The sequence below is a fragment of the Juglans microcarpa x Juglans regia genome, chromosome 3S (assembly GCF_004785595.1).
Source record: "Juglans microcarpa x Juglans regia isolate MS1-56 chromosome 3S, Jm3101_v1.0, whole genome shotgun sequence".
NCBI lineage: Eukaryota > Viridiplantae > Streptophyta > Magnoliopsida > Fagales > Juglandaceae > Juglans > Juglans microcarpa x Juglans regia.
Window position 1 is genome coordinate 9,745,138 of NC_054599.1, and position 18,078 is coordinate 9,763,215.

The 18,078-nt window shown below is 37.6% G+C and overlaps 2 protein-coding genes across 7 annotated transcripts; one reads left to right on the plus strand and one right to left on the minus strand.

Annotated features, from left to right (window-relative positions):
• The first annotated feature begins 240 nt into the window (after positions 1 to 240).
• On the plus strand, positions 241 to 13,864 carry LOC121257761 (vacuolar fusion protein CCZ1 homolog B-like). Of its 6 annotated transcripts, none has more exons than XM_041158969.1 (11): positions 241 to 558; positions 1,725 to 1,928; positions 2,320 to 2,413; positions 3,343 to 3,523; positions 3,622 to 3,660; positions 3,767 to 3,876; positions 6,846 to 6,941; positions 7,142 to 7,597; positions 9,116 to 9,271; positions 12,954 to 13,183; positions 13,579 to 13,864. In XM_041158969.1, exons 2-11 carry the CDS (start codon positions 1,747 to 1,749, stop codon positions 13,607 to 13,609), a joined length of 1,575 nt encoding a protein of 524 aa, XP_041014903.1. In that variant the 5' UTR covers positions 241 to 558; positions 1,725 to 1,746; the 3' UTR covers positions 13,610 to 13,864. The 6 variants fall into 6 exon arrangements, with proteins under 6 accessions (XP_041014903.1, XP_041014904.1, XP_041014907.1 ...); XM_041158970.1 differs by having other exon boundaries at positions 1,746 to 1,928; XM_041158973.1 differs by lacking the exon at positions 6,846 to 6,941.
• A 555-nt stretch (positions 13,865 to 14,419) lies between these two features.
• LOC121257733 (G-type lectin S-receptor-like serine/threonine-protein kinase At1g34300) lies at positions 14,420 to 17,157 on the minus strand. The gene is made up of 2 exons (XM_041158915.1): positions 14,525 to 17,157; positions 14,420 to 14,454 (listed from the first exon to the last, which is right to left on the minus strand). Exon 1 carries the CDS (start codon positions 17,017 to 17,019, stop codon positions 14,611 to 14,613), a length of 2,409 nt encoding a protein of 802 aa, XP_041014849.1. The 5' UTR covers positions 17,020 to 17,157; the 3' UTR covers positions 14,420 to 14,454; positions 14,525 to 14,610.
• Between the last annotated feature and the right edge of the window lie 921 nt (positions 17,158 to 18,078).

Sequence of the window (18,078 nt, forward strand, 5' to 3'; positions counted from 1 at the left end):
ATAATAGAGAAAAATTAGTTTATCAGAATAAATAAAGAATATGGATAAGAAGTTTTAGGCCATTGAGAAACTATCTCAATTAATCTCATATAATTATTAAAAAAATTTTTAAAATCCTATACAAATACAATAAATAATTTATTTTTTTAAATAAGTAAAAATAATATTTTAATAATATTTTATTTAATTTTTAATTTTTATTTCATTTTCATTTAACTCAGTTTCCCAACCTTCAGTAAAATAAGAAAAAATATTTTTGCGTAAAATTTGGCAAAATATTTTTCAGCCCAATGTGAATGACCTGATACTATGGTAGGGTACTGAGCTAACAATTCACTCCTCATATAACAGAATTCTCCTCCATTCCCAACGTAAATTCCATACCAGAGCGAAAATAGGGTTTGTCCCTGCGTGAGTTGCATGAATTCATTTGGCTTCTGTAAACTGGATTCTTATTTGCCCATATAGCTTTAGCTTTTGGACGAATCCCGGGCGTTCTCTTTCAAAACTGCAAAATCCCCAACCCAGAGCCCGACCTGTGAGCACCCCATATTTATGGTAACTTTTCTTCATCCATAACTGGCGATCCACTTTTGCAGCTGCCATTTTCATTTTGCATTCAACTCTCGATTTTTATTTTTCCCTCTAGCGATGGAGAATTAAATATCTTTTTTTTTTTTTTTTTTTTTGACCAAGAATTAAATATCTTCTTGATAAATTTTTTCAAGTAATTGTTACTGTGGAGATGCCTTTTGAGTTTCTTATTCCAACTGTTTGTGAAAATGCCTCTGTTGTGTCTTTTGTTAAATAATTTAACACGAAACATTAATTTCTTAAAGGATCTTCCATCTTCTATAATCCACGATATTAAATAATACAAGTTAGAAATGTAACACCCCATCAACTTTCCTCTAAGCCTCTCCTGGCTAGAGGCATAATTATGTTGTAGGGGAGAACCTTAACCCTCTCACTGCTTAAATAAACTTCTAGCCATCATGAAATCTAGAAGTATTTTGTGTCCACTGTAACTCATCACTTAAGTGATATAATTAGAACTAGTATAAACCCATAAAAATATGGATGTGCGGCATCAAGTTGTAATAAAACTCTTACATCTTTCGCATGCCTAGATATTTATATGTTAAAGTAACAGGGTAGATTTATATGTTGGACATTCTACCTTAATTTTTTGAAAGAACCACTATCAACACACTACATTGCATGCCTGCGTGTTTGGAAGAAGAGTGAGAAATTTGGTTCGATTGAAAGTTAAAGGGTTGTTTGAGTCGTCTTCCTATTGTATTCATTTTTACATTCTCGATTGAGTTTTCTGCTATGAGATGCAGTAACTTCAATGAATTGATTTTCCTTGTCAATTCCAAAATCTCTTATTCTTTTATATGCTAATTTTGAACGGTGGTGGGTTCCCAGGCAGCATTCATCGGAAGTGAGGACCAAGGAATGTTCCTTTTCACTATTTTTCTTGATTTAAATTGAGAAAGTTAGAAACTAATTTGGCTGATTAAACTTTATAGAGATATCTTGGTCATCATTTTCAAGTTTGATTTTGGACAAGTTTGTTAAAAATTTTCCACAGTTATGCAAGATATTCCAGCATCATTGGGCATTCTTGCTAGGAGTTTTACAGTAATTTTTCCACGATTTGGCTGTATCTCAACCCCCCCCCCCCCCCCCCCCCCTTCTTTTTTTTTCTCCTGTCAAAGTTTATGAATTGTGGAAGACAGAATGGGACTTTCATCGGCTGATACTGCCACTGAAGCCATACAACTTTGCATATTTGATTTAAGACGGGGACAACAAGAAGGACAGGAGCTAGACAAGATATTGTTTTTCTTTCCTGCTGATTTTCCCTTTTCAAGACAGCTTTCCGTAATAGGGCTAAGTGAAGGACTTATCACGTTTACAAGGTTAGTACTTGTGTGTATGCTATGTCCTTCCCCCCCCCCCCCCCCCCCCCCCCCCCCCCCCCCCCCCCCTTTATTTCCCTTTGCTTTACTTCTGATGAAAGAAGCTTGGGTTAAAGATACTGCCGGTTTTTTAATTGTTTACTTTTACATTCATAATACCATAGCAATTTACTGGGCCACTTTGGGGTTTTTTTCAATGAAGAGGTAACAGAAAAAATTATTGGTTTATTATGAGTACAAAAGCATGGTTTTACTCATATATAGGGCTTAAAATCCTATTACAAACGAAGTAAAATAATATGGCCTTTTGTCACATCCTAACATTATCAATACGTTTTCATTTTGTATTTTTAGCGTTAACTTAATGGTACAACATTTCTTTTTTATACAGAATATTTTCTCCAGAGGTTGCTTGTGAGGTCATAGAAGCAGATAGGCACACTCATGTATTTTATGAGGCAGAACCCGATATCTGGATGGTTATGGTAAGTTACCTCGCTTGTATTGTATTTTTTCGTAAGTATTTCTATATTATATCTACTGAATACTTCGATGAAGCAGTTGCTATTATCATTGATGATAATGTGAATTTTAATTCACCAATAAAAAAGGTATAGATGTTAATATGCCCTTTATTCATTTGCAGATCTGGCATAGTGTTCCCTACCTCTTTTTATTTGAATAATCTACATCTCAGACTGTAGACTGGTCCTTCTCATCACATAATCAATTTAAAACTTCATTCTTTCATATCTCTGTTTCCATTTTATTCTTCTTGATTTGCTTACTGTTTTGCACTCAAATCTAAGCCTTGGAAACACATATTGAGTATAATATGATGGCATACGGCATATTAGGGATCGACCACTTGTTAAGGAAAATAGGGCTTGAGTTTTCTTTGGAGATTTCCATTGTCAATGTGTTGACGACATTTTCCTCTATTCCATGTATGTGGATTTGGCTCTATAGCATGAAAGCTTTCCCTCGATTCTTGTGCCTTGGGGAAATGAATCACATTATGTGGTAGAATTACTTATCTAACTCACTCACTAGCTGACAGGGTAAATGAAAGAAAAAAACAAGGTATGGTCTGTGCATCCATTGACTCTGTCAATTTCCAGTTTTGGATCATAAAGGGTGTAGAAAGGATAAGAAGAAACGAAATCTCAGCCAATGCTTGCCAGAGAAGGTGGTTGCGTGTGAATAACATTTAGTGCTCAGTATATCACATTCTATAATCCTTTCTGGAGTTTCCTTCATCAGAAGTTATTCATGAAATAAGATAGGTTTGGTTAATGTTTAAATTTTGGTTACATGAATGTTTGAATGGCATCAATTATAGGTTTTGGTCGCATGATGTTCAAATATCATCACTTATTTGCTTAGTTCTAAATTATGCTCTGTTTTATTGAAGATAGTGGAGAAAAATGAGTCAGAAGCTATATGGCGGGTTGATGCATTACAAAAAGTTCTCAAAGAAATTCACTCTCTTTTTCTAATGTTTCATGGATCCATAAGAGCATTGCTTGAGAAAGAACCTGCTGGCGGATTAATTCGATCCCATTTGTACCCTTTCATCATTGATTATCTAAGAGGTAATCATCAAGCAATCACATGCCCACAAAATTATCCTAAATCTAAATTTCTTTTGTCTACACTTAAAAATATTTCATTGTAAGTCACTAATTGTCAGCATGTCAAAAGCGGTCTCCATTGGATAATTGCTGCTGCGGTAATGCTGAAGTTGCTGTATCAAATGCTTCCCATTGGATTTGTGCTACCCACGTAATGCTCAAGTTGCCATATCTCATACCTTGTAACTTTTCTCTTTGAGGCAGATTTTCTTTTTGGCAAGAAACTCCTGTTACCGTCATTCCGTGACTGTTTAAAGGAGCGTGGAACTGTGCAGATGTTAACTGTAAGTCGGGAGGCTGCAATTGAAGTTCAGGTTTGTCTTTGGAAACAATGTTCATTAGTAATATGGAGTGAAAGTCCTTAGCTTCGTCATGATTAAACTAAGTATTTGTGTTTAATGCTTTGAGAGTGTTATTTTTCTACATGAATTTTGTATTATTATTTTTCTTATTTGTGAAGATCTGATTTCTGGTGTGCTGTGGTTGTTTACCTTCTGTCATTTAGGTGTGTAGTTGGTTTAACTCTTTTTGAGTCAGATTTTTATGCCAGTATTTTAAACTCTTTTTAAATAATATTTTAACTGTCTCTATGATTTTCATCATATATTTTACAAATGGGAGCTTAGTTGGAACAGGGTACTGCTGATTTGCATTAGTGGTTGTTGTGATCTGTGCTATATAGTTACTGAAAAATATCTCATCAATATTTCCTCATGACTAGTGAGCAGTATCGGTGGGTTTTATACTTATCTATTATATTTTATTTTTGTTAGATCATTAGTGGTGAATGAGCTACTCTTTGGCTAAAATTTGACTAGAAAATTCACCTTTTGTAGTTTAGCTAGCCACTTTTCAAAAGCACCATGTAACAAACTCTCTGAATCTATCTCTATTCAGTTTAAATATTTATTTCCATTCTTCCTTGACAATTTTTTATTCTCATGGCAGTTGGATGGTTGGTTTGAACTAACCATATTAAAGAAATACACATGAATCAAAACATGACAATTTCCAATGATTATATATTTCCAATGAATATATTTTTTATTCAACTGAACTATATAAACGTGCACTGCTCTGAAATGGGTTGTTAACATATAGTACTTGATACACTGCATGCATACACTACATCCCCCTTTCTGTGAAAATAAGAGTTAACAACAGAACATATAGTACTTGGCAGAAAGACACCAACAGAATGTAACGTCATACCTGTTCCATTCATTTGCTTTTCTCTAATGATAAAGTTTCAGGTAAGAGGGTAATGGGTTCATAATTTTCAATTCCAGAACTTGAACCCTTATAGAATATGTGCTAATTCAGAGCAGATATGGTAGCAATATAATGCAAGTGACTAGCAAGAAATGCAAAAAGTCTTAAATAGAAAAAAGTTCACGGCATGCCAATTGTGCAACACAAAGTTCAAAGGTTGCATTTAGTGAAGCAAATAATGGACACTTGTTTGTTCCCAACTCCAATGATATGTACACTTGTTTCTTCACCCTTAATAAATACAACTACTAATAATGGAACCACTTGGCTGAAGCCAGCCAGCTTTCAGACCAACCTACTTAAAGCCACTCCACTGCTTTCACTGGATTTCTACTTCCGCTTTAAATATTTGAAGTCAAATTCCTATTCGAAGTCCACAAGATGCTTGACTGTCATGGACCCATCAACATAACAAAAAAAGGAAAAAAAAAAAAAGGGATGATTCAAAGATTAACAACCCAACAATGGACCTAGAGAGAGGGGGGGGGGGGGGGGGGCACCGAGCTCTGGTTCTGCCAAGGAGAGAGCATACATGAATGAACTTGAATGAGGAGAGCTTTCAGGAATGAAAACTAGCTTCTGATTTTTCTTAGAGGGTAGAGGTGTGAAGAGAGAAGAAGAAAGCGCGAGAGACACTAAAGAAATAAAAAAAAGCAAAGAAATGGAATGGCCAGCAAAATTGGGTCAACAGTTTTGGCCTCCGGAAATGACTCTAGCTATTTTAACTGTTCATTTAACTAGTTCATTATATGATGGTTTTCAAGGGAACTGGCTAAGTATAGCCAAGCAGTGGGTTTGTCGAGGCCACTACGAATGCTCTTATGTATTATTGTTATCGTCATTATTTCCAACATCACCATCAAAACTTCCAATAGTTTTGCAATTTTATTCATCTTCTGGTGATTTGTTTTACTTTTAAGTGTTTGGCTTAAATTGTCTTCGCGTTATATTCTATCGACTGTATAGTAATTGTTCAAGTTAAGCAAGGGGATGTCATATTTTGTTCGACCTTCTTCATGCCCTTACTAATTTGGTTGTGGTTGTCATTGAAATGGTCCCATGTTCATTTGAAGCACGAGTCATTAAATGGGAATGCTTCCAATAATTATACTGCTACTTAAAATGCTTTGGATCTCATTCTCTTGTTTAAATATACATTTGTATCTTTCAAAAATAGCACTTTTTCAGAACAATTATAGGAGTGTAACTGAGTGCCACATATTTATGAGACTGAGCTTTCATTCACCTGGAAGAATAAAGTAAATGTAGGATCTTTGGACTAAGGGGAAGTGACATTAATTGTAGTTGATCTCATGTATGATTGCTTTCTTTCTAGATTAGAATTCATGTATTTTGCCCTATCTCCAACTGCCAATTATTTTTGTCTTATTTATTATTGTGTAGCTTTAAGGATCAACATTTACTTATAAAAAAAAGATCAACATTTTAACTTACCTACCTATGAACGGCTGACCAAAATCTTCCCAAAGGAGGAACTTCAACATTTAGGCCCCGTTTGGATGTTGAGATGGTCTCGTCTCATCTCATCATAACATCCAAACACCACTCAAAAATTTCAAATCTTCAACTTTTTCATCTACCCATTATCTAATCATTACAACTTTTCCTAACTTCCAAACAAAAAACAATTCAACTTTTTTAAGTCCCAAAACAAAAATTATGTTAAAAAATTATATTCTAACACTATTTTAACTATAATATTTTTATTTAACTTTTTCTCTCTCATTTCCCAAAACCCCATAAAATATTTTAACTCAAACTATTTCACTACTATTCACAAACCCATTTCATTATTATTCATAGATTTCTCATCTCATCTCATCTCATCTCATCTCAATATCCATACAAGGCCTTAGTATTTTCTTTCTTCTTTTTAACTTCATTGGACTCCTATATATTAAACGTGATGGTGAAATGTAACTGTTTTGCTTATTGATTGAGTTCCTTGCAATTTTTTATTCACCTACTTCTAACGATATCTTGCTTTCAGTCACTTGTCAGGCTGCTAGAAGGTTCTGCGGGAAACAAACCATGTTACTCGCTGATTTTATTTCAGGACCTGCTAGTTTCCACTACACTTTCTCCTGTACGGATAAATTCTTGTTTGATCTTTATGCTTTTAAATTTATACCATATAGCTTAGATTTCCATCCATAAAGTTTACAAGATGCCCAGAACTGATCGGCATTCCTGTTAACGGCATTCCTGTTAACAGAATGATGCTAGAGATCTTTGGTGAAATAATTTTGTTTCCCTCTCTAACCTTCATTATTAAATATTTTCCAGGTTGACACCATAAGCTTATTTACATATGCTGTTCTAAGGTTGACTCCGCATGCTCTTTCCTCTGGAGTAAGTTCTTGGTCCTATTTACGCAAAGGAAATACAGCATCTCACGTTGCCACTGGCTCTACATTGACCCACTCAGCTTCTGTTTTAGAACAAATTTATGGTTCTTGGGATACCTCCCATGGTGGAGATGACAGCTATCATGTTGCAAGACCCTTACAGCAAGACAGGTGGTCCAAAGGCAATGATGGTTTTCTTGTGACTGACTTATGGGGTGCAGAGAATGGTAGTTCAACTCCTGCTGCTCCAACCATTTGGCTCCAGCAGACACAGGAGAAAATGTATCTCAGTGCTTACCAGTATAGGAGTCTTACCTTAATCCTTCTTGTTCCTGTTGCCTCTCTTAATGGGGAGCAAGGTGTTTCTTTGGTGAAGCAGCAAGTTCATGAAAATGTCAGTCCCTTGCTGTTCTAGTGATTACAATTTTGTCTCTTCTGAATCCTTTTATTGCTTGTTTAAACAAATTTTATACCTTAATTATTGGCCTAACTTATTGGAGCTGTCACCCTCTCACCGATTCAGGGATACTTTTCTTAAATATGCCATATTGTTGAATCTTATCTCATTTGTTTAGTCAGAATCTTGTTCCTTTAGATCCTTCTACCTCCTCCTTAGCACTTCATCTCTCTGGGTCTTTTTTTAACGGAGCACAGGGTCATACAAACAATCACACATATCCTTTTGCAGCTTATTAGGGCTATTACAGGTTGATTGAATATAATACTATTAGTTTTGGCAGATTCCTAGCAGGATTAGGCAACTTTGAGAAATATTATACAACTGAAAAGCAACATCCAATGTTATACATCCAATCATGTCATTTATTTTGCTTGCTTATGTGGCATCTTGAATACACAAAAAAGCATGTTTTTAAGCATTGCAATGCAGGTTCAAAGAAGAATGATTCTGTAGTACACGGCAGTGTCAATGTGTGATGCCGATCAACTGCATTCAGAATTGATATATTTCTAGAATGAGCATGACAAGTAACTCCTGGCGGTGAAGTTAAATGTTGTCACTTGTTGAGAGTTCTGATTATATTGTTCTCGAATACATTGATAAGAAATTGGGTTTTTTTTTTTTTTTTTTTTTTTTCTTTCTTTTTGCATTAGATTCTTAGCAGTTTTGGATTTCATACACATAAACATAGTTTTGGGGGAATGACCAAGTCATGTAAGTAAACATACTTGAGGGAACAATGGAGTTTCAGAGCAGAAAAGAAACAGGAGCAGGTAAAGAAATGGAAAATGTGAAAAGTGAACATGGAGTTATGCCTCTTGAAGCCCTCGACTGTTTTGACTTGGAACCAAAATACCCATTGTTGATTGAAATAATACTCTGCCAAATGACTGACCTACTTTTGTTTCTCCTTTACGTTTTTGTTGGTTGTCTTCAAATGAGTGTCCATTTTTAGAAGTTTTTAATTTTCTAAAATCGGTTGTTTCCTCCTAATAATCATTTACTGGAACAACATAGTAGAAGGGTAATCCTAGAAAGACAAGACTGAAGTAGTTGTGCTTGCTCCTTTCTCCTTGTATTACTGCTACTTTCTTTTGCCTTGTTATTAGTAATGTGCTTTTCCCAAGGTGTGACAAGTAATATTTAGGTCATTTCTGGCACTCCCGCTTGATGTTGATCAAAGTTTTTGCTAAATAGACATTGTTTATTGCCTGTGTTTTGCTCATTCATTTGCAGCTTTCTCGCTTTACATTGCACATGAAAGGCAGGGGGTTTTTTTTTTTTTTTTTGGGGCAGGGGGGTTTATTAGTTTTGTGCATCGAGGAGCTCAGTATATAATGTTGGGTTCATTATCTATGTGCTTAAAGACTTTGAAAAAATCAGTGATATTGCGTCAAGAATAGGAAACATGTCTACTGGCTGAATCTCACACTTCCTTGCTGAATCTGCCAGGCATCACTGAAGATGTTGAAAGTTGAAGAGATACTCTCAAAAGGATGGGGTGGTGAGAATGCCTATCATGTCAGTGGGTATCGTTATCTGCTAGTGGATGGTGACAGAAGTGTATCCAGATCTTCTCCACCAGGAAAGGTTACAACCCTAACAAAGGTAAAACAACATAGAATAGTTTAGTTTGGTGATGGCATGCTTGCTTGTTTGTTTGTGTGGAGGCATGAGTTTTTGTCTTTTTCCCCTTTACATGAATATATTTAAACTTATTTATTTATTTATTCTGGGTGGGAAGGACAAAAAAATTACCTGAATCTTTTTCTTTTTTATCCTTATCTATTTGGCATTCAAGATCCAACTGCTCTAATGCATTGTATTGCCTTTATATCAAATTAAGTGAAATTATGAATTCGGCAAACCTGGGCAAAAACATCCCTGCTTTTCCTTTTAGACAAACAACTTCGGGCAAACCCAGAATGGGCAGGCACGAGCAATCTGGTGTCCGAGTCAGACGACGACTGCCAATACCGTTCTCCTGTGCTTCCAGACATGCCAAGCTCCACAAATTATCAAAAAGAAAGAAGAAAGCTAGTAAATTGTAAACTGTGGAGGATGTTGAGTCAGGATCTTCATCTAGTGACACCATTTGTTTATGAGGTCAATTTGGTGGTTTTTCTTTTTAATGATGTTGAGGAACTCATACTTTCTCACTTCCAAATTGGATAGTCTCATTTTGCATTTTCAATGGTCTGTGTTTATTGGAAATTCTACCTGCCTTTTCTCCTGAATAAACTTCCCAAAGAGTTGAGAGTGCTGTCCTTTTCGCTCTCGTTGGTTCCACATACTAACTTTTGCCGAAATCGTCATCATAAAATCATATGATTTCCAGTAGTGTAAGGACAAGTGGTAGCTGCCGGTTTGTTGTCTTTCTAAGCATGGTTAAGGAATTTGGTGGATATGCAGCTGGTAGGGAAAGATGTGCCTGGGCTGAAAATTTGCCTCAAACTTTGTTCCTCATGAATCACTGAAATTTATTGAAAAAAGATATTGGATACTGTAACTATAAAAGAATCAAGTCATGATGGTAGCCAACTGGGAATCTTTGTAACAGCATTAAATTATCTAATCTTCTCTTTGCCGATGACACTTTAATTTTCCGTGAGCCTAATCAAGAACATCTTTGATCTTTGAGAGCATTGTTGTTATGTTTTGAAGCTGTTTCGGGTCTAAGGATTAATCTTAACAAGTCTGAAATTGTTACAGTGGGTGCAGTAGCCAATATTTCAGATTTGGCTAATATTTTGGATTGTAAGATTTCTTCGTTGCCGCTGAAGTATCTTGGTCTTCTGTTGGGTGCCCTCTCACAAATCTGTTTCCATATGGGAAGGGGTGATTGAGAAGATCGAGAGAAGGTTGGCTGGATGGAAAAAACTGGGGGACAAATTACTTTGATAAAGAGTACGCTGTCTAATCTTCCCACGTATTTTCTTTCATTTTTCCCTTTGCCAGCAGGGGTTGCAAAAAGAATTGAGAAAATTTATCACAATTTCTTATGGGGAGGTATAGGAGAGGAGAAAAAGTTTCATTTGGTTAGTTGGAACAAGGTTTGTCAACCAATTTCTTGTGGAGGATTGGGGGTGAGAAATTTGAGGATGTATAACAAAGCACTTCTTGGGAAATGGCTTTGGAGATGTCATTTAGAGAGAGATGCTTTATGGAAGAATGTTGTTGCTGTAAAATATGGGAATGGGTGGGGGGATTGGTGTTCTAATGAAGTTAGAGGAGCGTATGGGGTGAGTTTATGGAAGTTCATTAGGAAAGGTTGGGGGGAGTTTTCGAAACATATTACATTTAAGGTGGGGGAAGGGAAGAGGATTATTCTTTTTTGGCATGATATTCGGTGTGGGGAATCGGCTTTCAAATCTGATTTTCCCGCTCTTTTTAGGATTGCAAGGAATCAAAATGCTGCTGTGGCAGATAATATCTCCAACATACGGATAATAATATTCTGTGGAATGTTGATTTTATCAGAGAGGTAAATGACTGGGAAGTGAATGATGTTTCTGATTTTTTGCGAAGAATTTATAATTCAAAAAAGTGATGCAGGGAAGAGAGGACAGTTTACTGTGGGACCATGCTGGAAAGTCTAGGTTTTCTGTTAGTTCTTTTTATAAGGTGCTGACTTGTCATTCTGGTTGTGCTTTCCCTTGGAAAACCATTTGGAGAGTGAAGGTTCCTACTAAGGTGGCATTTTTCAGTTGGGTGGTTGCTCTAGGGAAAGTTTTGACCATGCATAACCTTAGAAAACGTGGTATGTGCATTGCTGATTGGTGTGTCATGTTTAAGAAGGATGGTGAATCTGTAAATCATCTCTTTCTTCATTGTGAGGTGGCAGTCTTTATGGTATGTGGTTTTGAGTTGGACAGGTTTATATTGGGTGATGCCAAAGGAAACTGTGGATCTTCTTGCATGTTGGAGAGGTTTGGAGGGAAGGAAATGTGTAGCTGCCAGATGGAATATGATTCCTTTGTGTTTAATGTGTTGTTTTTGACTGGAAAGGAATGAGAGATATTTTGAAGACACAGCATTCTCTCGGAGAACTTCGGAATTTTTTCTTTTGTACTTTGTGTTTGTGGGCTAGGATTTTTGTAAGGGATGATGATAATGTACTGAATCTGTTTGTCTTTTTCCTGCTTCTAGAGTGTAGTAGGTATTTCCTTTGTATACTTCCTGTGTATTTGGGCTGTGCCTATTCTTGGTAATAAAATCTCTTATTAATTATCAAAAAAAAAAGAAAAAAAAGTCTGCAACAGCTTTTCCCCTCTTTGGTATGTCCTGGGTGTTTCCCAGCATATTCATGATTTTTTGCTTAGATGGAGATGTGAAGCCTTGAAGACTTATTTTTGCCCTGCAGTCTTGTTGGTTGGTTTGGGAGTATTTTAGAAAATCTTTAGTTGGGTGTTCACCTCTTTAATTGAGTCGCATAATATATAAATATAATGCTTAAGAACAAATGCAACTCATTTATCAATAACTCTCTGGGTTCTGATTGCTTTGTATCCTCTTTTCCTTTCATTTTATTTTCTTTCCTATCGTCAGTATTGTCATAAACATTGGCAACAGGGTATGATTGCAAGATGATCCATATTTGCATCAGAGTATGATCAAGATGATGATGGTGATGATCATGATTGTAATGATGACTATGGTTAAACGCTAGATATATTTGAGTTAGCATGATGACCCATGTTTTCTTCACATTGAGGCCTCCAGCGTTATGCTGAGCGGATTACCTTGGCTGCTTGAGGACAAATCTCCTGGTGGACCCAGTCGTTATTACCATTATTGTTATTCTTATGCTATGTGATTGCAAGATGTTTGAGATTAAGCATGAAAAGTGATACTGGGTTGTTGCCAAAGAAGTTTAGCATGAAAATAAATTCTGGATGAAATCCCCTAAAAAAAAAAAAAAAAAAAAAGAAATTCTGGATGAAATCCTCTAAAGCCTTGCTGGCTGGGTCCACTACTGTTGTCTGGGGCCTAAATCTTGTGGTCAGTGTATGAACATAGACAGCTAGATTAATTGACTGGATAGACAAATCATTTTGTTCCAATCTTCAAATGCATCTAAAATTATTTATGGACGATTTTTATTCTGGGAGTCTTTCATGTTATTCAAACCTTCAGCTTTGCATATTAGGTTAAATGTTGGTTCTGTTGCCTGCAACTTGGCAACATAATTTTCGATAGTGGTTGCTGACTTGTCAGTTAAGAAACACCCATTTTTGCTCAGCTGATTACTTTAATCAAGCGATTTAATTGAAGTATTGTTCTGTTGCAGGAATCTTTGCTTGTCTTAAGTAAGGTTAGAGAAGAGGTTGATTTGGAAAAAGGTCAAATGGTAGGGGATAATGCAGGTCTTGAGAAAGATTTGGAAATATGCATTAGAGCTAAAAATAACGCCTGGGTTATTGCTCGGATTACAAAAGGGAAAGAGGTTTATATGGTTCTAGAGAGAGCCAATGAAACACTGCTTTATGCCTCTGAGGCAGTCGAGAAGTTCAGCAACAGGTAACCAGTTATTATTTTATGCTTCCCTTTGGGTCAATTTGTTTTTAATTTTACCATAACCAATTGAAAAAAGCATACATATCATGGCCCGGTTTAGTCCAAGTTGCAACCTATTTTGCTCAACCTAAATTATCTCACAAAGATCAAATTATTAGGTTGCATATTTTTCCACACAAGAACAATCTTTTTTGTTGCAGAAAATCCGTAAGTGATAATTTCCATAGCTGGTATTTCTCGGGAAAGTGCATCCTGTGCTAATAAGTTCTCTCTTACACTGTCACCGATGAATATGGGACTGGTTACTGGATTATATAAAACAGTACTTAAGTCTTTTATCTATCAAGATTGTAAATCAAAGCATATGGTAGTCATCTATTTGGTTTTCACTTCTGCAGGTATTGCAATGGAGCATTTTCTTTGGATTAGGGTAAAATCCTTATAGTTTCTAATGCCCAAAAGAAAAAACTAGCAGTGCATGAAGATGGTCAGCATTCTGTTATTTACCCACCTCTTTCTTCCCTGACACGGGCATACTTTTGCTGTATAATTCTCTGAGGTCGAAAAAGTCTTTAGAAAAGAAAAACAGTCAGTTGCATGTATCTCCTGATATATTTTTGCACTACGTTTTTTCTCTTCCTTTTTTCTTAGGAGGAAAAAAATGCCTGCAGTGTTAAGATTAAACCATCTCACCTCTGCTCGTTTGGATATGGAGGTGAGATGAAATCATCTTATCTCATCTTATTTTAACTAATGATCTCACTATTATTCATAAACCATTTCAACTAATTTCATCTCATCTTATTATTCAAACATGCCAGGTTGATAGATCACAACGTTGAGAACAAACACTACCAACTTTATTACATTATTGCCCTCACCTCTCCTGATGAATAGATCCCACGTTTTAAAATGGTCTCGTTTGGTTATGTTGTTCAGATGAGATAAGATATTTTGTTGAAAATTGAATAAAATATTGTAATATAATTTTTTAATATAATTTTTGTTTTAGAATTTAAAAAAGTTTAATTGTTTATTATATTTGTATTGGAGTTTGAAAAAATTGTAATAATTATATGAGATGAGATAATTTGATTTTGTGTAACTAAACCAGCCCTTAGGTTGTCATCAACTGCGAAATGAATACAAAATCACCCACTTTGATATACACAATACCAACAGCTAGTGCACATCTGTGTGTGACAGTCTCACCGGGTTGCAAGGTTGCTACTCATCAAGTAAGATAAAGTTTGAAGTTCCACTCTGACATTTTACCATACAACTGTCCTGCACACTTGCGCAGACTTCTTTATTCTAAACTCCGATGAAAATAGATCCACTTTGGCATTTTACCAAAGCGGTTTTACAACATCAAGCTAATTTACACAAATGCTGAAAAGGCGCGAGGCCGGAAACAAAAGGGAGAAACTTTATTCATCCCCAAGAAAGAAAATGGTGGGCTTTCCTGGTTCTGTGATCTCCACCGTACCTTCCAACATCTTAGCCAGCTTCCCCATCGGCGGCCTCTTCTCCGGTCGATCTTGAAGGCACCACATCGCCGTCTTCACCATCCGATCCACCAAATGAAAATGGGCTCGATTATCATAACTATGTTTGATTCGACGATCCAGGATGTCCTCCACCTTTATCTCCTTGTATACTTTATCGAATGCCCACCCCGGGAAATACCAATCCTCGCTGTGCTTCACGGACCCTTGCATCTCAAAATTCCTTGTGCCTGTCACTATTTCCAGCAGCACCATCCCGAAGCTGTACACGTCGGCCTTTGCAGTAATCGGGTCTGATCTAACCCATTCCGGCGCCATGTACCCTCTTGTCCCCCGCATCCGTGACATGCTCACCATATCCTCCTTTTTCTTCAGCTTTGCCAACCCAAAGTCGGATATCTTGGGGCAGAAATCATCCCCCAAGAGTATATTCTCTGGCTTAATGTCACAATGCAAAACCCACTCCAAACACTCTTCGTGCAAATACGCTATCGCTCTAGCCACGCCGAGCGCAATCCGGTATCGAACGCCCCAATCCAGTATCGGGTTCAGGCCGTTTTCAGAAAGAGGACCCATTTCCAGCTCCCCATCTTCTCTGGAATTTGCCCGAGCAGAATGAAAGATGTACTTGTCGAGGGAGCCATTGGGGACATACTCGTAGACGAGGATTCTCTTACCCTTCTCCGCACAAAACCCCCACAATCTAACCAAGTTGAGGTGGTGCATCCGGGCAATAATTGTGACCTCTGCCCAGAACTCGGCGTCGCCGCCGGCAACATGTTTCAAACACTTCACCGCGACGACGCGGTGATCGGGGAGCTCTCCTTTATAAACATCTCCGAATCCACCTTTGCCTATCAGGTTGGAGAAGTCTTTAGTGGCTGCCTTGAGCTCGGCGTATGTGAACCGCTTGGGTCCACCTGCCGGAAGGAACTCGAGGCCCAAGGTCTGAGCCATGTCCCTGTACTTGATGTACTTCTTCAGAAAACGCCAGAAGAAAAACACCCCGGAGAGCAGCTCTGCAGCAAAGAGGGTACAGATTATCGCTATATTTCTCGCGGTGGTGCTGGATTCTTCGGGCGGTAGAGGGAGGCTTATATTGACCGGGCATGTCGTTTCCAGCAACTTGGTCATGCCGCGGAAGTTTGATATGTCTGTCTCCGAACTGTCAACGCGCAAATACATGACGGCCTCGGTACCCGGCGACCAGTACCCGTATAGCAGCCGTTCGAGTTGAAGATTGCAATAACCTTTTCCGTCATACTTGAATCCAAACCCAAGACATTTGGCTTCTTTATAGCAGTTAGCTTGACACTCCGCCAGATTCCTAGCAGTAGTCTGATTCGTATTGTTCGCCCCGCTGGTATAATTGACATAATCAAGCTGAAGGAACTTGGTCTTTGCCGGGTTGTTGATCGGAATTTTGATGTCGCATCCTTCTTGTTCTCCACCGGAACGCTGCCGAAACCCTGGCGGACATGCACAATTGGTACTAGAATTCGAGCCATCACTCATGCATATAGCATTAGGCCCACACGTGCCATAAACTCTGCACATTTCTTGCATTGCTTTCCAAACAACGACCCACGCTTTTTGATCTGGATCATAACTGTAAATTCCGAGATTACCATCGTCGTCAAGCGTCAATCTTCGCAAATCTGTAGAACCGAAATCCGCAGGAATGAAAGACCCTACATTCTGGACCATTCTCCCGTCATTCTGGAGCATTTGGAAAGGGCTTCCATTTGCGGCTTCCCAATAACTATCGGTGTTATTGAAAAGCAACTTCGAGGAGTTTGCGAAGCTATACTTACCATTCTTGGAAACTAATGTGGTATTAGTTATAATCTGGCTCGGCAAAATGGTATCTGTTGGGAATTTGAAACTCTGCCAGCTTGCGAAAGAAAGATTACCCTCATTGCTTAGGATGAGACTGGAGTTTGGGCCTGAGGCATCCCACGGCCACAAGTTCCGGCCCGAGAAGTCGTTGAGACGGAGCTGTCCAGAGGTGGTGATGACAAGCGATGCGGAGCCGTTGACCGCAGAGGCCTTATTGGTTGACCAGACGATGGGACTTCCGGAGACGTTGCGGTACCAAACTGAGAAGTTGTAGTGCGTTTTGGAGCTGGGTAGTAGCTGGAATCCGGCGGCGAAGACGGAGTTGGGAGAGACAAGGATTCGGTTCTGGCCTGGGCTCCATGGGGAGTCCGACGATTTGAAGGATGAGAAAGTCAGAGATGGGGCTTGTTGTTGGGCTGAGGATGGTGGACTGATTGAAAGGAGGAAGGCGACGGCGAAGAGGAAGAGGAAGGAGAGGATCTGGGTAGCCATGGAAATATTGGTTTGGGGAGGGGGAGGTTCTGTGGAATTGTGAATGGCTGGCGAAGGAGAGGTTTTTACTTTCTAGGTTGTAATTAGTACAAAGTATTTCCATGGCGGCTAGTGGTGGATGATTCTTCCGGCATTGACGAAGACTATTGACTTGGGATAACGGCCCACGGGGGTTACTGTTTCTTGTGGTCCTCGCTTTGACAGCAACATGAACCCGACGTTCAACGTTCAACGTTCAACATTAGAGCATTCATAATGAATTTTTTTTATCTTATTCTTTAAAATATATTATTAATTTTTTCTATTTTATGTACTAAAATATACTTTATATCAATTTATCTATTTTTCTTCTATATTATTTAAATAATATATTTTTTTATAAGAGCAAAGAATATATTTTTTAATATTTCTTATTCATTTTAAATATGTCATTTAACTACCAATAAATTTATAATATCTCTTAATATAAAATGTCATGCAATTATGTCTTACAACACATAAAATAAAGATTTATAAGCTAAAAAAAATAAAAAATATAAAAAATGAGATTATAATATGAGAATATTAAAAAGTGTATATACTTATTTATTTTATCTAGCAAATTTGCAATGTCTTTACATCTTTTAATATTTTTAATATTCCCTATTAATGTAAGGAAAATTCTTATTACAGTCCCCCATTCGGGGTCTGCATTGCAGTCCTCTAATGAAACGTAGCGTTTCATTTTATAAATGAAACACTGCATTTCATTAAAGGAAAAGAACGACGACCCCCAGAGCCCTTCATCGTGTAGACCCCTTCATCACCCTAGACCCCTTCATCGCGCAGACCAAGCCCATCACGCAATGCCGTTGCCGTGGCCATCTCCATCTTGGTGAGGGATTTCCTTCTCTACGATTTGAGTGGTAGTTGGTGAGAGATTTCCTTCTCTGGGATTTCACTCAGTGTCTTCTTTTGCATGTAATTCTTCACTTGAGCGTGGATCTTGAGTTGGTTTTGCCTTTTTGTAAATTTGTGTTAAGATCTTTACTTGTTTGTATAAAATATTTCTAGTTTTAG

What these genes read in the sequence shown, in the direction of transcription:
- LOC121257761 (XM_041158969.1), top strand. Translation starts at nt 1,747, where the DNA reads ATGGGACTTTCATCGGCTGATACTGCCACTGAAGCCATACAACTTTGC. An exon ending in TTTCCACTACACTTTCTCCT is followed by an intron (nt 6,942 to 7,141) that starts GTACGGATAAAT and finishes AATATTTTCCAG; the next exon opens with GTTGACACCATAAGCTTATT. An exon ending in AGCAGCAAGTTCATGAAAAT is followed by an intron (nt 7,598 to 9,115) that starts GTCAGTCCCTTG and finishes TGAATCTGCCAG; the next exon opens with GCATCACTGAAGATGTTGAA.
- LOC121257733 (XM_041158915.1), bottom strand. Translation starts at nt 17,019, where the DNA reads ATGGCTACCCAGATCCTCTCCTTCCTCTTCCTCTTCGCCGTCGCCTTC.